General features: G+C 35.2%; 1 protein-coding gene across 23 annotated transcripts in view; it reads left to right on the forward strand.

Moving 5' to 3' along the window:
• Positions 1-25,131, forward strand: part of STAG2 (STAG2 cohesin complex component) — a 141,797-nt gene that overhangs the window by 97,248 nt on the left and 19,418 nt on the right. For all 23 annotated transcript variants that reach the window (XM_063634900.1, XM_055268171.2, XM_055268163.2 and 20 more), the window contains 14 exons: positions 681-792; positions 4,003-4,120; positions 4,532-4,635; positions 5,659-5,751; positions 5,871-5,960; positions 6,605-6,808; positions 8,750-8,820; positions 9,049-9,136; positions 9,230-9,310; positions 11,454-11,546; positions 13,886-14,060; positions 18,449-18,588; positions 20,073-20,174; positions 23,483-23,631. In XM_063634900.1, coding sequence (XP_063490970.1) covers positions 681-792; positions 4,003-4,120; positions 4,532-4,635; positions 5,659-5,751; positions 5,871-5,960; positions 6,605-6,808; positions 8,750-8,820; positions 9,049-9,136; positions 9,230-9,310; positions 11,454-11,546; positions 13,886-14,060; positions 18,449-18,588; positions 20,073-20,174; positions 23,483-23,631 — 1,620 coding nt within the window. The remainder of the gene's footprint in view (positions 1-680; positions 793-4,002; positions 4,121-4,531; positions 4,636-5,658; positions 5,752-5,870; positions 5,961-6,604; positions 6,809-8,749; positions 8,821-9,048; positions 9,137-9,229; positions 9,311-11,453; positions 11,547-13,885; positions 14,061-18,448; positions 18,589-20,072; positions 20,175-23,482; positions 23,632-25,131) is intronic.

Genomic DNA, 25,131 nt, shown 5'->3' on the forward strand with positions numbered 1-25,131 from the left:
GAGTAGAAGTGTGAATATCTGATCACAGAAAACAAAGATTGTTATATAATGGCTTTCAAAGAGACTATTTTGAGCCATATAGATTAAACTTTTCTTGTTCCTATGATGTTATTAAAATGCCTGTTGGGGGTGCAGCAATTATTAGAAAGAGTAGGTGGTATAAAACATTTACACTACAGTTTTTTATTCATTGCTGTTTAGTGTTAATTCTCTTGTTGTTTATGAGGAAAAATGCTCATGCTATCCATAGTAAAAGGACAGTAAGTTGGGGCAATTTTACCAGAAGGATAGAAGGAAAGTATATGTTTAGTTTTCAAGATGAATATGTATCATAGATTTTTTAGCATAAATGGTGTAGCTTTGTCAATGTACTACTTTTATGGAAGGCAACAGTTATATAAAATACAGTAAGGTTTTTAAAAACAAATAGTTTATAACTCAGTACAATTAACTTGGGAAATTAGTTTAAAAGGACTTAGAATTACCATCAAACGTGAAATGAAAAAGGTTTATAGCAATTATTTGCGTGGTGTGCCATAATGTTGGATGATATTGTACCTACTCAGTTCTCCTTTACTCCTTTGTTAGATCCTTAGATATGAAATCCAAACAGTTAATTTTTTTTTTGATTAGGAAATGTTTTTTGTTGTCGTAAAATAAATATTTTACTTTTTTCACAGGCTCTTCAGTCGTAGAGATCCAGAGGAGGATGGAATGATGAAAAGAAGAGGAAGACAAGGTCCAAATGCCAACCTTGTTAAGACATTGGTTTTTTTCTTTCTAGAAAGTGAGGTTAGTTGATAGTATTTATTTTATACTTAGGTTCAAAAAATTTTAGAAAAGGGGTTAAAATGAGGCACATTTAAAAAAATATTCCTTGTAGCGCAGGAAATTGTGAATAGAATGGAGAGCCACCCACTCCCCCAATTTTTTTTTTAATATGCTTTCTACTTTTCTTTTCTTTTCTTTTCTTTTTTTTTGAGACGGAGTCTCGCTCTGTCACCCAGGCTGGAATACAGTGGCGCCATCTTGGCTCACTGCAGTCTCTGCCTCCCAGGTTCACGCAGTTCTCCTGCCTCAGCCTCCCGAGTAGCTGGGCTTCCAGGCGTATGCCACCATGCCCAGCTAATTTTTTGTATTTTAGTAGAGACAGGGTTTCACCATGTTGACCAGGCTGGTCTTAAACTCTTGACCTTAGGTGACCCGCCTGCTTTGGCCTTCCAAAGTGTTGGGATTACAGGCATGAGCCACTGCGTTCGGCCGCTTTCTACTTCTAGTGAGATGTTCAAACAGTAGGATTTATGTATAGTGCTGAGAATGTTAATTTTAAAGTTCAAAATCCTAATTGTCAGTTGGGCTACTCTGCTTACTATTTGTGTGACCTTGGTTTAGCTACTTACTCTTTCTAAGCCTCAGTTTCCTAGTAAAAAGATGGGTAATAAATTCTTAGTTAACATTGAAATAATCGTATAAAACTTAACACAGATCTCTAGAACATTGTAAGATTTCAAATGTTGGTACCTGCCATTGCAATTGTAGATGTAGACTTAAACTAGTCTCCCTAAAGTTGGAAACCTACAATGTTAGCCAGATTTCGAGAGGGCTCAAAATTTATTTTTGGTGTTCATGTTACATACTATTATTTAATTAGTGATCAGGCCTTTTAATTTTCTAGTTATTTCTATATATGGATATATGATTGGTTTTTTATTCTTTAGGATTTTTTACATTATACCATCAGGTCATTTGTAAATAAAGATAATTTTCCTTTTCCTTTCCAACATTTTTTTTCACTTTTTTTCTTGCCTTATTGAATTGTCTAAGACCTTCAGTAGAATGTTATGCTTAGGTGCGGTGGCTCACGCCTGTACTCTCACCACTTTAGGAGGCTGAGGTGGGTGGATCACTTGAGGCCAGGAGTTTGAGACCAGCCTGGCCAACATGGCAAAACCCCGTCTCTACTAAAAATACAAAAATTAGCCAGGCATGGTGGTGCATGCCTGTAATCCCAGCTACTTGGAAGGCTGAGGCACAGGAATCGCTTGAACTGGGGAGGCAGAGGTTGCAGTGAGTCAAGATCGTGCTGCTGCACTCCAGCTTGGGTGACAGAGCAAGACTCTGTCTCAAGTAGACATCTTTGGATTGCTCCTGATCTTATGGGAAAAGTGTCCAATATTTCAACATTAATTACATTGTTAGCTATAGGTATTTTGTAGATATTTATAATCAGATTGAGAATGTTTCCTTTTATTCTTTGCTGTAAGTTTCTAACATGAATGGAAATTGAATTCTATAAAATGTTTCTGCATTCCTTGAGATGATTGTTTTATTTTTATCCTTTATTATGTTAATGTGTTGAGTTATGCTGAATGACTTTTTAAATGTTGAATCAACCTACTTGTTCATGATGTTATTCTTTTTCTATATTGTTGGATTCAGTTTGCAAATATTTTATTTTATTTTTTTAAGAGACAGTGTCTTGCTCTGTCACTCAGCCTGAAGTGCAGTGGCGTAATCATAGCTCATTGCAGCCTTGAACTTCTGGGCTTAGTTGATCCTCTTGTCTCAGCCTCCCTAGTAGCTCCAACTACAACTTCGTGCCACCACACCCAGCTAGTTTATTTTAGAATTTTGTAGGCAATGGGGGTGTCTCATGTCCCAGGCTAGTCTTCAACTCCTGAGCCCAAGCAGTCCTCCCTCCTTGGCCTCCCAAAGTGCTGGGATTACAGGCATAAGCCACAGCGCGTGACCGTTTGCCGATTTTTGAGGACATTCCCTCTATGTTCATAAAGGATTTAGATTTAGATTTTTTATTATTTGTAATTGCTTTGACAGCTTTTTTTTGTCTAATGATTATGATTTGCATGCCCCCTCCTCCCCCTGCCAAAGGAGTCGGGAAGCAGTAGGGTTTGTTTTTTTTTGATACAAAGTCTCGCTCTGTTGCCCAGGCTGGAGTGCAGTAGTGTGATCTTGGCTCACTGCCAATCTCCACCTCCCACGTTCAAGCGATTCTCCCACCTCAGCCTCCATAGTAGCTGGAATTACAGGCACGCATCACCACACCTGGCTAATTTTTGTATTTTTAGTAAAGACAGGGTTTTGCCACGTTGGCCAGGCTGGTCTTGAACTCCTGATCTCAGGTGATCTGCCTGTCTCGGCCTCCCAGAGTACTGGGATTACAGGCATGAGCCACCACGCCCAGCTCACAGTAGGGTCATTTAAGCTTCACATAATGAAGAGAATGATTTGCTTATATATTGAATTGACAAACATGCATTTTGTGTTTTAATTAACCATTATCACTCCCCTTCAGTTAAAATAAATTCATAGCATACCTAAGAATTGAGAGTAGCTGACTGATATATTAGGTCCAAATAAGCAGTAAGTATGTATATAATCTCTTTATAAAATACTTTTCAGGACAGGTGCAGTGGCTCACTCCAGTAATCCCAGTACTTTCGGAGGCTAAGGTGGGCGGATCACCTGAGGTCAGGAGTTTGAGACCAGCCTGGCCAACATGGTGAAACCTCATCTCTACTAAAAATACATAAATTAGCCGGGCATGGTGGTGCATGCCTGTAGTCTCAGCTACTTGGGAGGCTGAGACAGGTGAATCATTTGAACCTGGGAGGCAGAGGTTGCAGTGAGCCGAGATCGCACCACTTCCCAACAGCCTGGGTGAGAGCAAGACTCCATCTCCACCCCACCCAAATATATATAATTTATTATAAAAATATATATATATTTTATATAAAATAATAAAATATATTTTTCATATTAATGTTTTAATGATAATTGTTAATGTGTAATGATGCTACCTAACACGTCTTTCTTACAGCAAGCAAACTAAGGCAGTTTCTTCTCTGTCGTTTCATCTATTTGACCTCAAAAAATAGATTGCTGTTTGAGAGTTTGTAGATGATGTCAATAAAGTTTCCATTCTTTTGAGTTAAGGCTAGTATGCTAATTATCTAAGACCACATTGCTCTTTTTAAATTTTAGTTACATGAGCATGCAGCATACCTTGTGGATAGCATGTGGGACTGTGCTACTGAGCTGCTGAAAGACTGGGAATGTATGAATAGCTTGTTACTGGAAGAGCCACTTAGTGGAGAGGAAGGTAAGGATGTTTAATTATGATATTTTTGTTTAGACAGTTTTGTAAGTAGATTTTTACTCATTCCATTTGTTTATCCTTACAATTTGATAGAAAAATCTTACTTCGTGCCTAGTTTTGTTTTCATATAAATATTATGCTATGTAGAAAGATGTAATTGCTGTCAACATTCTTTATTTTTTTGTATCTGGGTTATTTTTTCTACCCAAATGTGTGGATCTGTGGTGGATAGATTTGGGATTCTGAGGGTTTTAGGAAGGTTATGTTTTCTGTGATAAAGTAATGGGATTTTCTTTAGTACCTTAGGGCAGATTCTGTTTACAGGCAGAAGAAACTGTTAGGTAATAATTACAAGTGGCATATAGGGAGAAGAAATAAGCTAACTCTTTCTGACTTTTTTTTTTTTTTTTTTAGCACTAACAGATAGGCAAGAGAGTGCTCTGATTGAAATAATGCTTTGTACCATTAGACAAGCGGCTGAATGTCATCCTCCCGTGGGAAGAGGGACAGGAAAAAGGGTATGCCAATCAATGTCTTTTCAATATTCTAAACTCCATTTCTCCTTTTTCAGTATCTTTTTAAAAATTCCATTTTAGCCATGAAACAATTTTGTTTTATTTTTCAGACAACCTTTGCTTATAAATTTGTTAGAGGTAAATTTTAAAGCATTAGCAATTTGAGAAATTTGAGTTCTCTGTAAGATACTTTTTTAGTTGCTGCAGGAGATATGATTGACAGTCCCTGCCTTCGTGATTGAATGTAACGTACACCATTTGGAATGGTGCAGTTGTATGTTTTATTTATGGATTTGTTTTCTTTTTCTTCTAAAATCAGAAATAAAAATGGAGATAATTTTTTATTAAAATAGGGAAATTTCTATTTCATGGAATCAGATTTTAATGCATTATTGTAAAGTTTACGTGAATTTGCATTTAATACCAACAATTCCACAGGCTTTCAAACTTTTGACTGTAAAGCATAAAAATTCATTTTTATATTGTGACATATTACACATGAATATGTTTGTGTATGCATAACTGAAACAAAATTTTATCAAAGACAATGTGATGCTTTCTATATTTTCTATTTCTGTTTTTTAAAAATTTCTGTTTCTTTTTTGCTAATTGCTGATAGCAATTTAGTGGTTTTGAATTTGTTACTTATGTGTCATGTCCCACAGCCTAGAGTAAGCAGAAATGCTGGTCAATCCCAATATTTTATATATAATCTCTTAAACGATATTTCCTATTTTTAACTGATTCTCCTACCATCTGAAGGTAGAGTTGGTTAGTCTTATTGGATACTGATTTTCTCTCTAGGACTATCCAAATTTTTTTTTGTTATTTCAGGTGGCTTTGTGTTTTTATAATGTGTAGTTTTCTCTTTCGTGTCACTTTTGGGGTTAATGTTTTATAGTGAAATTTTTGTGTCCATCTCTTAAAGTATAGTTTTAGTAATCATTTTGTATGTTTTAACTAAAACTTGAACACTTAACAGTGCTAATGGGCTTAATAAATATAGAAGTCTTTCTATTACTTTAGGTGCTTACAGCAAAGGAGAAGAAGACACAGTTGGATGATAGGACAAAAATCACTGAGCTTTTTGCCGTGGCCCTTCCTCAGTTATTAGCAAAAGTAAGTTTGTGTCAATATCATAGTGTTATTAAGAAATGAGATTTTTTTCCTAAATGCCTCACAGAATATTATAATGCTTTCTTATTGTGATTTTTTAACATGATCTTTATATTTCACAGTACTCTGTAGATGCAGAAAAGGTGACTAACTTGTTGCAGTTGCCTCAGTACTTTGATTTGGAAATATATACCACTGGACGATTAGAAAAGGTAAGATTATTTTGTGTAAAAAAAACCTTTAAGAAAAATTGTTTAGTTCATTTCATCATAGCGTTTGTTTATATTTCTTAAAATGTGTTTTTGGAACACATTTTAAGAAAGGAAACCTATAGCTTAGGTCTTCTGTACTTTAGATTAGTTTGACTTACAGAATGGCGGTAATGATGCTTCCCTTTGCTTCATGCCCACAACTGTACCTTCATTCTTAGCTATTATGTGACTATGTCACTGATCATTTATGGAGACTGGGGGTGGATAACTAGATAATAACAATTAGATGAGATTGGGCTCATTCAGGGTGGTATGGCCATAGATGATAATAACCATTATAAGACAAAATCAACTAATATTTATTGAACACTTTTGCTATGTTCTGTGGATTAATGTAAGCTCTTAATATATGTTAGTATTCTCACCACAGCCCTATGAGGTAGGTAATATCTCCCTTAAAGTTGAGGAATAAGTATGGATGGATCAGTGTATTTATTTATCATGATTAGAAAAGCACCTTAAAATGTACGCTCTGTGTTGTAGAGTTACTGTATTTGAAAATTTTTTCCATGGTGGTATGGTCATGTAGTCACTTTATACCTATCATATATGCCTTAGTTTTGATGAAAAATATTATTTTGCAGCATTTGGATGCCTTACTGCGACAGATCCGGAATATTGTAGAGAAGCACACAGATACAGATGTTTTGGAAGCATGTTCTAAAACTTACCATGCACTCTGTAATGAAGAGTTCACAATCTTCAACAGAGTAGATATTTCAAGAAGTCAACTGATAGATGAATTGGCAGATAAATTTAACCGGCTTCTTGAAGATTTTCTGCAAGAGGTATATATTATAACTATTACAAGTATTTTGTCAGTTGAGCCCCTCTACTGCAGTAAGCTAATTAGTCACCCAAGTGTTAGTCTTGGTGATAGTCCCTAGCAGTATTTTGAAAAGATGTTCAGGCTTTTCATTCTGTGACTCATCAGGCTACTCCTCCACCAAAATAGGAAAGTGGTAAGAATCTGTGACTCAGAGAAGGTGAAAGCAAAACTAGCATCTTTTTTGTTTTGAGAAATGATCTGGACAGTTACCTGGTTTTTATTGAACCAGGGCTGTTAAGGAATAGGGTGTTAATGGAACAGAAGAGGAGAGCTAGATTTAGACTAGGTAGCCTACAAAAGTAGAGTATTTCTAAGTGTTTTGGCAGTGTAGATTAGGGAAGGACATTATGTTTTTTTTTTTTTTTGGAGATGGAGTCTTGCTCTGTTGCTGGAGCGACAGTGGTGCGATCTCGGCTGGTCTCTCCTGGTTGCTGCGCACCACCAGGCTGGAGCGACAGTGGTGCGATCTCGGCTGGTCTCTCCTGGTTGCTGCGCACCACCAGGCTAGAGCGCAGTGGTGCGATCTCGGCTCACTGCAGCTTCTGCCTCCCAGGTTCAAGTGATTCTCCTGCCTCAGTCTTCCGAGTAGCTGGGACTATAGGCGTGTGCCACTGTACCAGGCTAATTTTTGTATTTTTAGTAGAGATGGGGTTTCACCACGTTGGCCAGGCTGGTCTCGAATTCCTGACCTCAGGTGATCCACTCACCTCGGCCTTGTAAAGTGCTGGGATTATAGGCATGAGCCACCACACTCGGTCTGGGTTTTGATATTATAAAACTTTAATAAGTTTTTGCTATTATAGCCGCTGCTACTGTTGGAGTTTCCTGTGTTTTCTCTTGTATTTCCAAAGAGGCTTAGTGCGTAGCACTTAAATACACTTGTATTTTTGTTGTGATTGTTATTTTTTCCAGAAATATATATTTACATTAAATTTTTTTGAATAAAATACAAATTCATAATTGTCAAATTAGTGCCATTAGCCTTTTCCACATCACTTTTATCATTAATGCTGTAAGATCATATGGACTTTGTAATTTCTAGTTTTCTTGTTTTATTAGTTACTCATTTAACTTTTACTTGGTGTATATTGTTATTCCAGGCTTATTAAGTTTTACTAATTGGAGGTTTGTGCAAATATGTTGATGTATGATGATTACATTCTTAGTTAAAAATTTTAATAGCTCTACTCTTGGCTGAATATGATTTTGGTTAGGACAAATTAATTTAAAATGAAGCAATGGTTTAATTAAATTTAATTACTTCGTAGAAGAGTTACAGTTTAAAAACAAGTGCTTTTTTGAGAGAACTAGAGTTCAACACACTAGATTCAGTAATGTGTAAGCAATTTTATGTTTCCTGTAGCAAGACTGGTAAAATTTTTCGAAAGTTAAGTTGCCCTAAGTTGAAAAGTATATTAATAAATGTTGATATCCAAATGGGACCAGCATATCTAGTCATTATTCAGAGGGTTTTTCCCTATTTATTTGTGATTAGTGTCATATGTCTTCATGATGATATACGTTTAAGGTACTTAGGTTTTGTCCTTTAGGTATTGTCTTTCTGATCTTCTTGTCATGTAAGTATTTTATTGTCCTAGTGCATTTATTACTGTGAAAAAAATAGATGCCCTTATAATTTTGTGTCAAGTTTACTTAGAAGAAAAAGAAGAATGTCATTTTCATTTTTTCTCTCGGTTATGATGTTTCTATGATAACAAATTTTTGTTGACTTACTGCCCCAGCCATATTGCCTTAAATTTGGCAGTATCTAGGTATTGAATGACAAAGTTCATTTGTGGGTTTTGTTATGTTATTCTTTAGTTTTCAAGGTAATAGTAACATTTTGATAGCCTAGGATTTTTCACTTTGATGGTTCTTAATGTATAATTAATATTTACAGGGTGAAGAACCTGATGAAGATGATGCATATCAGGTATTGTCAACATTGAAGAGGATTACTGCTTTTCATAAGTAAGTTGAATTTTGAAGTTCCTGTTTTCTTAAATCTGTAGAAATAAACTTGCATGTTTTGTGGGTTATAATGTTAATTTCTAAGCTAATTTGTTGTTGTTGTTGGGGGCATTTTAAAGTTTACTGCATTTACTGCATTCTGTTAACAGTCAAGTCCAAAACAATTGTCATTAGGCTTAGCTTTTTAATAAAACTTAATTTTTTTTTTTTTTTTTTTTTTTTTAACAGTGCCCATGACCTTTCAAAGTGGGATTTATTTGCTTGTAATTACAAACTCTTGAAAACTGGAATCGAAAATGGAGACATGCCTGAGCAGGTTTTTATTTATTTATTGGTTACACATTTATCTTTGAAAAGTGAAGTCTTGTGACTTTTAAGTTTTAACTGTATCCTTTGATTCTTTTTACAGATTGTTATTCACGCACTGCAGTGTACTCACTATGTAATCCTTTGGCAACTTGCTAAGATAACTGAAAGCAGCTCTACAAAGGTTTGTGGTGGTTCAGTAGTGTTTTTATTAGACTAAATATCATTAACTGTTTTCAGCAAACTCACACATTTAATGAGATCAGTTATTTCAGTGAAATGTTGCTTGTTTCTAATGTACTGTTATTTGTAGTTTGATGTATATTCAGTGGAGGATATCAATATGGTTTGTTTCAAGGTATGATTTTTAATTAAAAATTGTTCACATTTGAAGGTGGCATAATCTGGTTTTCTGTATTCTCAAAGTTGGTGAGCAAGAGCCTTTGAAACAGATATAAGTATTAGATTACACAAATTGAAGATAATAAACCAACTCCCCCTAGATCTTCTTATGCTCTGGTATTGTTTTGGGATAACCTTATTCATACTCAAGATCTCTCTAGTGATGTTCCAAATTCATGATCAGTCATTTTCTGATTGAATATATAATATGCCAGCGCCAGCTATTAGTACATATAGAGCTTTTAAAGCTTTACCCATAATGATAATCCTTAATGTGTTTAGTAATTGAACTAAACAGGACTGCCTTTTCCATTTGTAAACTGGAAGCTTAAACATTGTACTTGTAGTACTGGATATTGCCTTAAATATTGTTTGGGCTCATGTTTAGAAATATCACGCAATTTCTGAGAGTTCTAGAGTTAGGTGTTTGTAGGCATTTTCTTCAAAAAGTAATCCTCTTGATAATAAGTTTGTGTTCCTAAACCCACAGAATAATGTTAAAGGCTTAGAATTTCTCTGGGCTTTTAAGATGTTGTTATATCTACAAATGGATTTTTCCTCTTGAAAAATCAATATAGTATTGTTAACATTGTGTGCTTTTTTTTTTTTTTTTTTCTCCTTTTCTTCCGAGGTAGTCTTGCTCTGTCATCCAGGCTGGAGTGTAGTGGTGCAATCCCAGCTCACTGCAACCTCTGACTTCCGGGTTCAGGCAGTCCTCGTGCCTCAGCCTCCTAAGTAGCTGAGACTGCAGTCATGCACCTCCACGCCCATTAACTTTTGCATTTTTAGTAGACATGGGGTTTCACCATGTTGACCAGGCTTGTGAACTCCTGGCCTCAACTGATCTGCACATTTTGGCCTTCCAAAGTGCTGGGATTACAAGCCTGAGCCACTGTGCCCTGCCCATTGTGTGCTTTTTATCAAACACTTAGGAAAAAGTTAATTTAACTAAGTGTTAAGCTTGTAGTAGGAACGGTGACTATATTACCATATATAATTGCTCACCTATGTTGAAAGTTAAAAAATAAACTGGATAAAAGGCAGTATTTTTAGTAGAGGAAAAGGATGAATATAAAATTATTTATGGTAAGCCAGCCACAGTGGCTCACGCCTGTACTCCCAACGCTTTGAGAGGCTGAGGAAGGCCACTCACTTGAAGTCAGGAGTTCGAGACTAGCCTGGCCAACATGGTGAAACCTTGTCTCTACTGAAAATACAAAAATTAGCCAGGCGTGGTGGTGTGCACCTGTAATCTCAGCTACTCAGGATGCTGAGGCAGGAGAATTATTGCCTGAACCCAGGAGGCAGAGGTTGCCGTGAGCTGAGATCATGTCACTGCACTTCAGCCTGGGCGATAGAGTGAGCTCCATCTCAAAAAAAAAAAAAAAAAAAAAAAACAACCAATACAAATAAAAAAATAAAAAGTTTGAGACATTTTAAAGTTTATAGTAATACCACCAAATATTTTCCATTCTGAGTTTTTATAAAGTACAGCAGTATCCTTGTAACAAGAAATGGAAGATGCTGTTTCTTTTTTATTATTTTCTTCCATTTATGGGTTGACCACCCTTGAAATAACGTGAGCATGGAGCGTAAATCTTTATTAGCATTCTGTGCTAGTGGCTTTATTAAAGATTGCCGTATCAATTATATAAGTTTTCTCATCTTAATATCCTAAAGCCTTAGGATATTATCTATTAATGTACCTCATGTTTTTAAGGCTGCAATTTGGTGAGATTTGTAAGACAAACCGTCTCTTTGTTTTCATTTCTTGTGAATTATAAAGAAGAAATTTAAATCAAATGCAGAAGTAGAGCTAATAAAGCTATATATGAGATAATGTTTTACGTAATTGAAAACATTTTAAAGAAATGCTGAATTGTTTATACAATATTTTTTAAAAGTTAATGTTAAATTTTTTCAAGGAGGACTTGCTGCGTTTAAAGAAACAAATGAGAGTATTTTGTCAGATATGTCAACATTACCTGACCAACGTGAATACTACTGTTAAGGAACAGGTTAGTAATTACTATAGATGGTAATCTTTTTGTAAGCAACCTTTATAAAATCTGAACTAATGTAGAAAGTTTAAATAATACTAAGATTGAGCAAAGCAGAAATATCTTGTATCTGCCTATGTATAGTATACTAAAAAAATAGGCTAATATATTGGACTTGTGCATAATAAAATTGACTAATTTCATATGGGGTTTATAATTGCATTATAGATTACCCTTATAGTCATTTTATGTTGTCGTTTCTTTATGACACATGGTAAACAGACTTCTTCATACAAATTATAGGTTCATGAAATTAACAAAAGTCATTCCTGAAAGCAACTAATATTATTGACAAGTTTGTTCCAGGGTAGAAAAGTCCACAAGGTTTTGTTATCTCTGAGAATATCAGATGTTGGCATTCTCGCTCATCCTGATCTTCCTGTGGACCTTGTCTGAAATAAACATTTATAATCACTTCCCTGTCTTCTAAGTGTTACCTTCCCAACGCGTATGCCTTCATGCTTCCATTACTTCTAACCTTTTCAATTCTGGAAATAGACTGTTACCTGGTTTGATCCTAGAACTAACATCATGTTCAATTCTAATTCCCTAATTGAGAGGATGAAGCTTTGTTGGAAACATGCTTTTCAAATGCTTTTATGGGAAGATGTTTTCACAAGCATTTCATAAGAACTATTAATATGGTATAGTCAAAATGATTTTGGTGATTTCAAGGTTTGCAACCATTTCATACAGTTTAACCTTTGTTTTTTCAGGTAGAATCCCAATAGTCAACCTGACTATGATTTTTGGACACTGTGATATGTTAGGTACTATTTATTTTAGTTTAGTGTTATTCAAATATACCAGCCCTTTGTTTGGCACTTGTCTTTATTTAATTTAAAAATACTGAAGCTAATTTTAATAAAACATATTTGGATTTTTATAGTTTAAAATGTTCATTCAATGCCCAGCTGGTAGCCTCTTTTTTTCTTATTTCCAGCTCTCTCTTGTCCCTACCATACATATATGCTTGGTCACACCTGCCAAGATGCAGTTACTGAATTTTGCTATTTTTTTTCCAAAAATATGAAGTATATTGCCATAACTATTACATTGCTGAATTCTCTCCAATTTTACGTGTGTAGTTTTGAACTACAGCAATAAAGGGTGTGGTACTTTAATTTTCATCTCTATAGTTCAGATGAAAGGAACAAGATTTCTGATGGTAGTAAATTGAATTTAGATTTAAACTCTTGGAATAGGATTTTAATGACATGCACGGATCCAAACCTAATGCATGAAATATTACTTTATAATTGCATGGGACACCAAGATATTCAGCATAATAATCCCTATTTTTATAGCGTTAACACGTAATCCTTGTGGGTTATCCTGTGTAACCTCCTATATAATTCCTTGCTCAGGCCATAGAGATTAATTATTTAGTTATTAAACAGCTTAAGTGAAGAGACTGAAGGAAGGGGTAAAAACATAAAGAGAAAAAGTAAATATGGTTAGTTCCAAAATGGCAAAACTGTTAATAAGATCTGCTTTGTGCTCTGTATTATATTGTCTTTCCAGGAATGAGAAATGTATTTTTATATTTAATGTATTTTAAATGTATTTTCTGGTTTACTTTGTGACCCTAAATTTCTATTTTCATTACCCCTTCCCAACAAATAATTAATTAGTCTGTGACTCCATTTAAAACCCATGGCAGAGTTTTTATTAAGCTCCTTGAGATACAACCTCAGCCTTATGTTTATTATAATATGTTCAGGTTTACCTGTTAAATAGGAAGCAGCCCTGTATCTGGTTATGTTTTCTCTACTTAATCAGTACACGTGTGAACAATGAGAGTGCTTAATAAGTACCACAGATTTTGTGATCTCTATTTTAATACTTATCTCTTTAATGTTTTTTCTTCTGTAGAATGAAGAGTGGTACCAAGTTTATACATTATTTCATATTTGAGAATGAATACCTTGGGGCATTGCAATATAGAGTAAAGTAGGGGATTTGGAGTTAGAAAACCTGAGTTTGATTCCTGACCCTGTATATTTTGGTAGTGTGTAACATATTGTACACGTCACTTATTGTTGCTGAAAATTAAAAAAAAATTTGTGAAATTACTTTGCAGTTAGTAAAGCATTATACAAATATAAGCATTCATTGTTACATAAATTATACTTCGCAGCTTTAGAATCTTAGGAAAATACTAAACATTGATTTCTCTTAAGATTTTTAAATATAGAAAGTTGGATTCTGTTTCTGTGTTAAATATGTAAATTACTTGTGGCAGTTAGTGAGAAACCTTGGATTATAGCATGCTTTCCTCTTTTTTTTTTTAATAGGCCTTCACTATTCTGTGTGATATTTTGATGATCTTCAGCCATCAGATTATGTCAGGAGGGCGTGACATGTTAGAGCCGTTAGTTTACACCCCTGATTCTTCATTGCAGTCTGAGTTGCTCAGCTTTATTTTGGATCATGTCTTCATTGAACAGGATGATGATAATAATAGTGCAGGTAATTTTATTGCCATCTTTTTATTAAATCTGTGTGTCCACCATAAAATCAAACTTAAGTAACAATGATGTACATCGGTGCACTAAAATATATTTTATCCTTAAAAACGTGAAACACAGGTATGTATTCCAGCACAATTATGTTCATTTTTTTGTACTATTATAAAGAAAACGTGATGTTGCAGAGTATAGGCTTTCAAGTCAGATCTCTGCTTCTCACTAGCACTGAGCCTGCTTTCTAATTTCTAACTACCTGATAAAACTGTTAAAAATTGAGTCAAATGACTAGTACAGTGCCTGGACATATAGCAGGTACTCAGTAAAATGTATTCCCTCTTGCCCTTATTCATTGGTAATACCAATATGCAGATAATTTGGAAAGAATAAAGTATGTGACTTTTTGTTGTGTACTTGTATACCGTAGGTTTTTTTTTTTAATTTGGGGAGTATTTGATTTTTGAATGTTAGAAAAATGTTTGAAACTGCTCTGTAAAAGTCTGGGGCAGTATATAATGTTCACAGGAAAAGAATCAAACCAGCCTTACCTAGTGTTAAGTTACTCTTCACACCCTAATTGTTTACACACCCTAATTGCCTTACTTGAGCATGAGGTCATGGAAAAGATGTGATATTTGGTGGCGTCTTTCTGGGTTTGTTTTTAGTTTGAAGGTATACTTTTTGTTTATTTTTATTTTTTAGAAACAGTCTCACTCTGTTGCCCAGCCTGGAGTACAGTAGCATGATGACAGCTCACTGCACCCTTAAACTCTGACCAAAGCAGTCCTCCCCCTTTAGCCTCCTGAGTAGCTAGGACTATAGGTGGTGCGCCACCGTGCTTGGCTAATTTTTTGTAGACATGGGGTCTTGATATGTTGCCCAGGCTGGTCTTGAACTCCTGGCCTCAAGTGATCCTCTTGCCTCGGCCTCCCAAACTGTGAAGTTATACTTAAAGGAAAATACAACATCAACATGTATATATCCATACTGATGTATCACTACATATCAGGGTGTAAATATATATAATTCTGTATATGGCATGTAGCTTATTTTTAGCAATAGAGAGCTTTGTGCTCACATACTAAAAACTTAGCCTGAACACAAATAAGAAACGCAGAGTAGCCAAAACAGTTGTCAGAATCCATGTAGTGAAGTTTATATACTTTGAGTTTTTCATCTGTCATTCTAAGCTGTTGGCTTAGTTATGCTTTTATTCATAACATTGATTTGACAAACATTTATTGGTCAACAGGCAGTTTATTAGATGGTATGGATATGAAAAGATGAGACAAGGTCTCATCCTTCAAGAATTAAATTCAGGTTGAAAAAGAACCAAGTAATTATAGTGTTTTTGTTTGTTTGTTTGTTTGTTTTTTGAGATGGAATCTCACTCTGCCACCCAGGCTGGAGTGCAGTGGCACAATCTTGGCTCACTGCAGCCTCCGCTTCCCAGGTCCACATGATTTTCCTGCCTTAGCCTCCCGAGTAGCTGGGATTATAGGTGCCCACCACCACGCCCAGCTAATTTTTCTTTTTTTTTCTTTCTTTCTTTCTTTCTTTTCTTTTCTTTTTTTTTTCTTTAGTAGCGATGGGGTTTCACCATGTTGGCCAGGCTGGTCTTGAACTCTTGACCTCAGGTCATCCGCCCGGCTCGGCCTCCCAAAGTACTGGGATTACAGGCATGAGCCACTGTGCCCGGCCTATAGTGCAATTTTTGATAAGTAATGGAGGCATGTACAAAGTGTTGTGGGCATATAGAGTAAGCTCTCACTGATCTGCAGGTATTGAAACATCTTTTGAGAAGCTAACATCTGAAGTTAATCCAAAAAATGAATAGGACTTTATAAAACGTCTTTTTTTTTTTAAACTTCTAAAACATCTATGAGAAAGCACAGTTGGATTCTAAAACCTGATACAAAATAAATTTTGGTACATAACCCTTTTGTTAATTTGGGGCTGCCTTAGCTTCATTTAGTCCATGGGGAATTGAATTAGAGTAAGCTTGCCAAAACTCTTGATTTATCTAGGAGCTTCCTAGAATTACCCACACTTCTTATCTCCTTAGACTTGTGTGTGTGTGTTTGTGTGTGACAGGGTCTCACTGTGTCACCCAGGCTGGAGTGAAGTGGTGTGGACTTCATATAGCTTATTGCAGCTTAAATCTCCCAGGTACAAATGATTCTCCCACCTCATTCTCTGGAGTAACTGGGACTCAAGCGTGTGCCACTCTGCCTGGCTAATTTATTTAATTTTTAGTAGAGACGAGGTCTCACTGTGTAGTCCAGGGTGGTTTCAAACTCCTGGGCTCAAGCAGTCCTCTCATCTTGGCTTCTCAAGGTGCTGGGATTACCGATGTGAGCCACTACACCTGGCACTATTTTCACTTTTAAAATGAAGTGCATTCTAGTCCAATGGAAGAGTATAAAGTATAACAGATTTTTATGTAACCATTCCATCAGTCTTTGTCAAATTTAGCTGTATTTGTTTTACGTTTTTTAAAAGCACAGTTACAAAAGAAGCCCTCATTTATATTCCTCACTTATCCCATTATCCTCCCATTTTCCCTAGAGATAACTGCTACCCCAAATTTGTTGTTTATCACACCTTTGCATTTCAATTTTATTTTAGTAAGAATTTGTATCTGTTAACAATACATAGTTCATTTATTCTTGCTAACTTCCATGTAAATGATATTATGTTGAACAAAACATTTTTCATCTTTTCATATCCATACCATCTAGTAAACTGCCTGTTGACCAATAAATGTTTGTCAAATCAATGTTATGAATAAAAGCATAACTAAGCCAATAGTTTAGTTGATGAAAAAGTTGGCTAATTCTTGACAAGCAGTTAGTGGAGAAAAATAAAAATCAGGACTTAAAAACTCTTAATATCATAGGATAGTTTAGTCTTTAGAGGGAAAATGTCTGTATGCCATTGGAAACAGTGTCATGTAGAAATTGTCCATTATAGTGACAGAGCTATTAAGAAAAGGTTACTTTATGTATTCAGTGTAATGATATGTCTTAGGTTTCTAAGCAAATAGTTACATCTTGGGGCATACATTTGAGATAAAACTTTCTCTGATGGTCTGTCTTAAATTCTTACTCTTAAAATGTGGTTTTAGTTTACTAGAAGTTATCAAAGATTACCAGAGACAGGATGAAAAATTAATTAAATGAAAGAACATTCTTACTATACATAAAATAGTTTTTGATATTGGGAACCTTATATTGGAGCTTATAGGATATGTGCAGACGGTTCACCAGAGGAATTACAAATGGCTAATAAACATAAACAATTTTAACTTCATTTAACAAGGGATAGTGGTTTGTTTGTTTGTTTGTTTTGGACAGAGTTTCACTCTCGTTGCCCAGTCTGGAGTGCAGTGGCGTGATCTTGGCTCACTGCAACCTCCGCCTCCCGGGTTCAAGCGTTTCTCCTGCCTCAGCCTCCCAACTAGGTGGGAATATAGGCGCGTGCTACCACACCCAGCTGATTTTTGTATTTTTAGTAGAGATGGGGTTTCACCATGTTGGCCAAGCTGGTCTCGAACTCCTGACCTCAGATGATCTGCCTGCTTTGGCCTCCCAAAGTGCTGGGATTATAGGTGTGAGCCACCGCACCCGGCCTGGGATAGTGGGTTTTTTTTTTTTTTTTTTTTTACTAGTAATTTCATTTGTAAAATCTGTCCAGAGGGAAAAATTTTTTTATGCAGCTTTTTTTTTAATATAAAAAGCTTCATCCAGTTTTATTTACAGTATCCGATAAGTAAAACAATTATTTGGCATTACTTGGAGGCTGCAGTGGGGCTTCCCTAACTACGAATTTGGAAATAAGTTTGTCTTCTTGAGAATTGAATGTCAAGATTTCACATAATGGATCAGAGTAGAAATATGCAAGATTATTTTAAAAAGACAGAATGGTTTCTGGGGCCTGTCTAGCTGAATATATGTACAAAGAAGGACTGTTATAGCCAGATTTGGGGGTTTGAGGTAAGGTGGGAGCATCCTCGGAAGGGATAAGAGAAATTCTGAGGTTGGCAGTGTTCAGGAACGTAGGAGCCTTAACTAACAGACATTGAGTGTGCAGATTTTGTTGACAAACTATCCTGCTAGGGAAGTAGACGAATGTCAGGCAAGTTTAGCCTGACTTCACTAGGTGAACATGGAATACGAACAAATGGAGTGATTCAGTTCCATTTGTTCTGATCATTATTTGATGTCACAAAAATTTAGTCTATTGGAATAAATTATGAATGGTTATAATTTTAATTTTAATGTTTTTCCCTTTTCAAATTCTCTTATAAAAGCATGTTTTATAGTGAGAATTAAAAAAATACATGGTTGAAATAAAATACAAGATGCTTAATATTTGGGACATTTTCTCCAGATGGTCAGCAAGAGGATGAAGCCAGTAAAATTGAAGCTCTGCACAAGAGAAGAAATTTACTTGCAGCATTTTGTAAGCTAATTGTATATACTGTGGTGGAGATGAATACAGCTGCAGATATCTTCAAACAGTATATGAAGGTAAAGTTGAAAAATGGATAGCAAGATAGTTTTAAAATGCAACACTGGTTTTTATGCATGGCTGCCATTGAATTCTTTAAGTGGCAAATTACATTTCTAGTGTAAAAGAGTTGTATTTTAAAATATTTAATGTTTTCAATAACATTTCCTTATACCTCTACCCCAATTAATGGACATTTTGGGTTTATTGTGTTCGTTTGCATCTGGAATATTGGAGATGGCCTCTCTTAATTTGTCACTATCAGAAATATCATTTATGATTCAGTTTAAGATAATAGGATGGCATTCCTCCTCTGCTTGATGTAGCATTAAAAAGAGTTTCAGGAGTCAGAAGACTTGGATGGTAGTTTTGGCTTGGTTACTGTGCATCTTGCGACCTTGAATAACTCCAAACGTTTTGTGTCCTGAGTTCCTTTATCTGTTCCACTGTGATTGTTAATGTTTCCCCCTTTGGTTCTCAAAGTCTGATTTGATTAACCATAGGTTATTCATAATTTTCATAACTATATGTGAGGTTTTATTAAGTTAAAAATAGTGATAAACAGGATATTGTTGATTATACTAACAGAATGTGACTAAATATGGTAAGATAGCTTTAAAAATCCTTCCTCAACTAAAATCTAATTATAAATGTAAACTTTTTAAAGCCTTTGCTTTCAAGAAATAAAATATGTAATATATTAAAACCTAGTTAATCATCTCTGGAATATTTTGCTACTTGAACTCTAATATCATTGAAAATTATTTTGGAACTTAAATCATTTGGGATGACAATTAACCAGGTTTTTTTTTTTTTTAAACTAAGGTTGTTTATGAAGTTATTTAACAAATTTTAAAGTTTTAGTCTTAGGTATTCTAAAGTCACTTATTAGTCATAGGGACGTGGTTATTCTGTTATCTCTGATAATTGTTATTGTGCACGTTTGAAACACGATCTTAAATTAGGAAAAAATTTCATGTGCAATGTGTAATGTAAATGTCATATAATCAACTTCTTTTAAAAGTTGTTTATATGCTTTCCTTTTAAAAGTTGTTTATAGGCTGTTAGATTCTATAAGCCAAATTAATAAAGTTTTGAACTGCTCATGGCCTGTATACCTGGTATCAATGAATTAGTTATAAGTGTAACTGACATTATATTTATTGTTTTACAAAGAGAATTTTGTTTGTATATTTTGTGTTACTTCTGAAAATCTGCATAACCTAATTGTTGTTTTAGTCAGTATACCTTCTTTATTTTAAACCAAGTCTGGAGCTTAATTTGATTAGATCTTAACTGTTTTGTATATATGATTTTACTGAAGTTAGGGATTGTATGCTTAGAAATGATCTTTAGGTTTCAGTAGCATTCTTTCCTGCCTTTGAAGGCATAATTTTTGCCAAATACATACTTTGTGACGTGTTTACATGACTAACCTAAAATTAGTCTTATTGTCAAGTAGTTTTAAGAGATAAAGCTCTAATTTGTACAAATTTCTTTACAGTATTATAATGACTATGGAGATATCATCAAAGAAACAATGAGTAAAACAAGGCAGATAGACAAAATTCAGTGTGCTAAGACCCTTATTCTCAGTCTGCAACAGGTAAGCATTAAGAGTACCAACTTCAGCTAACACAATTAACACCTAATAGCAAAATACGGTAGCAGTTGAAATTGGGCAAAGTGTGCAATAGACAATTTATAAAAGTAGAAATACAAGAAAGTACAAGTGAGATTATTTTTTTGCTTTCAAACTGTCAAGATTGGCAAAACCTATAGCTATCTAAGGTATGGAGGAAATATCGATATGATAGGCAATTTGGCAATTTGTGTAAAAATTTATAATGTGTATACCATTTGAGGCAGCAATTCTACTTTTTAAATCTACTGTTTTATCCAAGATGATAAAAACACAAGTTTGCAAAAGTTGATATACAAAGTTGTATATTGCAACATTGTTTATAGGAAGTAAGACATAATCTAAAAGTCTGTCAGGATATTAGATAAATTTACTGTATAGTACATTTCTGCAATGACTTTTACAACACTTAAAATTAGTGTAGATCTATATTCATTAATGTATAAAGAGCTTCATAATCACAAAATATATTAACAGTGGTTAACTTGTTTTGGTAGATATCATGTTGAATTCTACTTTTTTCTCTGTATATTTCCAAACTTATTTTTGTGAGCGTATATTAATTTTATAACTAAAACACAATAGTTTTGGCCAGGCGCAGTGGCTCATGCCTGTAACCCCAGTGCTTTGGGAGGCCGAGGTGGGCGGATCACCTGAGATCAGGAATTCGAGACCAGCCTGGCCAACATGGTGAAACCCCGTCTCTACTAAAAATACAAAAATTAGCTGGGCACGATGATGTGCACCTATAATCCCAGCCACTTGGGAGGCTGAGGCACGAGAATTGCTTGAACCTGGTAGGTGGAGGTTGCAATGAGCCAAGATCGTGCCACTGCACTCCAGCCTGGGTGACAGAGTGAGACTCTGTCTCAAAACAAACAAACAAAAAAACCAATAGTTCTCATTTTGGCAGTGTTGAGGCAGTTTAATTAGATAAAATTACTCACTTAGTATACTTTTGTCTTTGGAGACAAAATTTGCATGCAAAACCCAACCCAATCCATTCCAACTTGATGAACTTTCTTTTAGGAATGTCCTCTTTTTTTTCTTTTTTTTTTGAGACGGAGTCTCGCCCTGTCGCCCAGGCTGGAGTGCAGTGGCGCAATCTCAGCTCATTGCAGGCTCCACCTCCCAGGTTCACGCCATTCTCCTGCCTCAGCCTCCCGAGTAGCTGGGACTACAGGCGCCCGCCACCACACCTGGCTAATTTTTTGTATTTTTAGTAGAGATGGGGTTTCACCGTTTTAGCCAGGATGGTCTCAATCTCCTGACCTCGTGATCCGCCTGCCTCGGCCTCCCAAAGTGCTGGGATTACAGGTGTGAGCCACTGCACCCGGCCAGGAATGTTCTTAATTTTATTTGAGAATTTGAATTTTCTCTGTTAAAATTAATAAAATGTAGGCGGGGTGTAGTGGCTGATGCCTGTAATCCCAGCACTTTGGGAGACCAAGGTAGGGAATTGCTTGAGCCCAGGAGTTCGAGGCCAGCCTGGGCAACATAGCAAGAGCTCATCTCTACAGAAAATGAAGAAAGAAAAATAAATAAAATTTAAAAGGTTGAAAAGATGTCATTTAAAAAATAACTTTTGCTATAAAGTAATAGCTGCCAGCTGTAGAAAGTTTCGAAAATATAAAAAGGAACAAATGCAAATTATCCTTAATGTTTTCACAATAACCTTTTTATTTTTTAATGGCCTTGTTACTCTTTTTTATGCGTACATGAAATCTGATTTTTTAACAAAATTAAATTGTGCATTCCATTTTGTAAGGCTGCATTTTAATATTAATAAACACTGAACACATTTATGCCATTAAATAATTTCCTCAGCATCTTTTTTTTGGAGCTGGAGAGGTTCATTTATTTTTTTTTCTAGAGTTTTGTGAAGGTATAATTTAAAAGTAAGAATTCTGTATACTTAACAGTATACAACATGATGTTTTGATATGTATGCATTGTGAAATGATTAAATTTAGCTAATTAACATAAACATTACATCACATACTTACTTACTTGTGGTAAGAACATTTAAGACCAACTGTCCTAGCAGTTTTTAGATAAACTAATACAGTACATTACTCTTAACTATGGTCACCATGCTGTACAATAGATCTTCAGAACTTACTTATCCTGTCCTACTGAAACATTGTTCCCTTTGACCAAAGTCTCAGCCTCCCCCAACCCCCAGTCCCTGGCAACCACCATTCTGTTCTCTGCTTCTATGAGTGCAGATAATTTCCTCAACATACGGATTTCATTTTCTCTGGGTGTATACCCAGAAGTCTTCCTCATTTTAAAAAGTTGACACATGACCGGGCGTGGTGGCTCACGTCTGTAATCCAAGCACTTTGGGAGGCTGAGGCGGGCAGATCACGAGGTCAGGAGTTCGAAAGCAGCCTGGCCAATATGGTGAAACCTCATCTCTACTACAAATACAAAAATTAGCTGGGTTTGGTGGCACACACCTTGAATTGCAGCTACTCGGGAGGCTGAGGCAGGGGAATGGCATGAACCTGGGAGGTGGAGGTTGCAGTGAGCCAAGATCATGCCACTGCACTCCAGCCTGGATGATAGAGCGAGACTCTGTCTCAAAAAAAAAAAAAGTTGGCACGAAATTGTACATATTTATGGGGTGTACATAGTGATGTTTTGACACAGTGTATAGTTAACAAAGCAGGATGATTAGCATATCCATTTTGACAACTATATAATATTCCATTTTATAGATAGACCACAATTTAACCAAAGTCTCCTTGTTTACGCTGAGGTTTTTTACAAGTTTTGCTATTATAAATAGCACTAAAACATTTTTGTACATATTATTGTGCGTAAATATTATTTCTTTTGGTTCAAGTCCTGTAATTAGAATTGCTTTGTCAAAGAAGATTAAAATTCTTAAGCTTTCACTATTTCATGTTAAGAGTTCTTGATGTAAAGATTCACCACTTAAACGTAAATAACAGAGCATGGTTGCCTAATAATTTGCTGGAGTTTTTTTCCTTTATATTTTTATATGCTATGTTAATATCCAATTAATACCAGCAGGATAGCATTCTGCCAAAACTAACCTAAAGAGTTTCTGTTAATTAAAACCTCCAGTTTAAATATACGAAGTACTACACTTTTGGTCATTTGTATCATGTTTTAGTGTTTTGCAATAAAATACAGTGCCTCATTTATTGAACACCTGTATTTTAAATGAAAATGTAATATTTTAAAAGATGTTAATCTCCAGGTATTAAGAACTTTAACTTGCTTTCTTTCTTTCCAAACAGCTTTTTAATGAAATGATACAAGAAAATGGCTATAATTTTGATAGATCATCCTCTACATTTAGTGGCATAAAAGAACTTGCTCGACGTTTTGCTTTAACTTTTGGACTTGATCAGTTGAAAACAAGAGAAGCCATTGCCATGCTGCACAAGTAATCTCCAGATATTTTATTCAGCTCTCGTATTTTTTAGTCATGAAACTTTTTTTTTTAAATCTAGCCCTTTCATTTGGAATAACTAAATTAAATTTGTGCTTTATTATTAGCTTATAAATCTCTACCCTATCTCCTTTCTTAATTTTAAAGAACCAGTTATAGTGCTATCTCAATTAACAAATGAGTTGGGCCAGGCTTGGTGCTCATGCCTGTAATCCCAGCACTTTGGGAGGCTGAGGCAGGAGGATCACTTGAGGCCAGTAGTTTGAGAACAGCCTGGCCAACATGGTGAAACCCGTCTCTACTAAAAATAGAAAAATTAGCTGGGAGTTGTGGTGTGCACCTCTAGTCCCAGCAACTCAGGTATGAGAATTGCTTGAACCTTGGAGGCAGAGGTTGCAGTGAGCCGAGATTGTGCCACTGCACTCCAGCCTGGGGGACAGAGAGAGACTCTGTCTCAACAACAACAACAAAATGAGTTAGGATTAAAACTCCATTTATAAGCCTTTGTTTAAACCATACAAAGTCTATAAATTATGTGAATCAAAGCAGCATAAATTCAAGCATTACACATCTTTTTTATCAACTTTTGTCATGATCTCATTGTCAGATAGAGAAATCTTTGAGGTTTGATTCCTTTGTCTCAAGTTTTTTCTTTGGTTCTGCACTCTTATTTTGTAGTCACCTTTTCCCGTGTTTTGATCCACACCCTTCTTTCCGTCTGCATATTTTGTTCCCCTTATCAAAATTGGAAGTCATTTTATTTTATACTGGGCATGTAATTTAGTGATCAGTTGCACTTTTAAAGTATGGGTACATTTTAGACCTTTAACATAACCAACATTTGTGTATTAAAACCCTTTATCTGTTAGCTGTGGGTTAAAGAACCTTGCTTTTAGAGTCTTGGACTCTCCTTCATCCTCTTGCTCATTTAGTTATAAAAGTGCTAACTGTCTCTCTGAGGAAAATATGCTGCTCTTGTTTAAGTTTTGCTTAAGTAAAGTTAAGTTTACTCCCTCAACTTAATTATTATTATTATTTTGTTTTTTGTGGAGACAGGATCTCACCATGTTGCCCAGGCTGGTCTTGAACCCCTGGCCTCAAGAGATCCTCCCACTTAGGCCACCAAAAGCACTAGGATTATAGGCATGAACCACCACACCCAGCTTCCTCCCTCAACTTTAATTAGCTCTCTCCTTTCACTTTCTTCTAAAACTGAAGTTTATTTTTATGCATCCATTAGATGGTAATTTTACATAATATTTAAGGACTACCTATATATTATTTTCAGAAATAATATCTTTTTTTCATGTAATATCCTTTTTTCCTTTTTGATTCCATCTGGATTGTTTTTTACTCAGTTACATATTTGATAGAGTTATAATGTTGGGTTGTTATTTTGATGAATAGAGGTATTTATAGTCACATAAATATAGTTAAAATGGGCCTTAGATGGGGTTTAATTTTAAACTTTACTTGAGTTGTTCATTACAAATA

The sequence above is a fragment of the Symphalangus syndactylus genome, chromosome X, assembly GCF_028878055.3.
Source record: "Symphalangus syndactylus isolate Jambi chromosome X, NHGRI_mSymSyn1-v2.1_pri, whole genome shotgun sequence".
NCBI lineage: Eukaryota > Metazoa > Chordata > Mammalia > Primates > Hylobatidae > Symphalangus > Symphalangus syndactylus.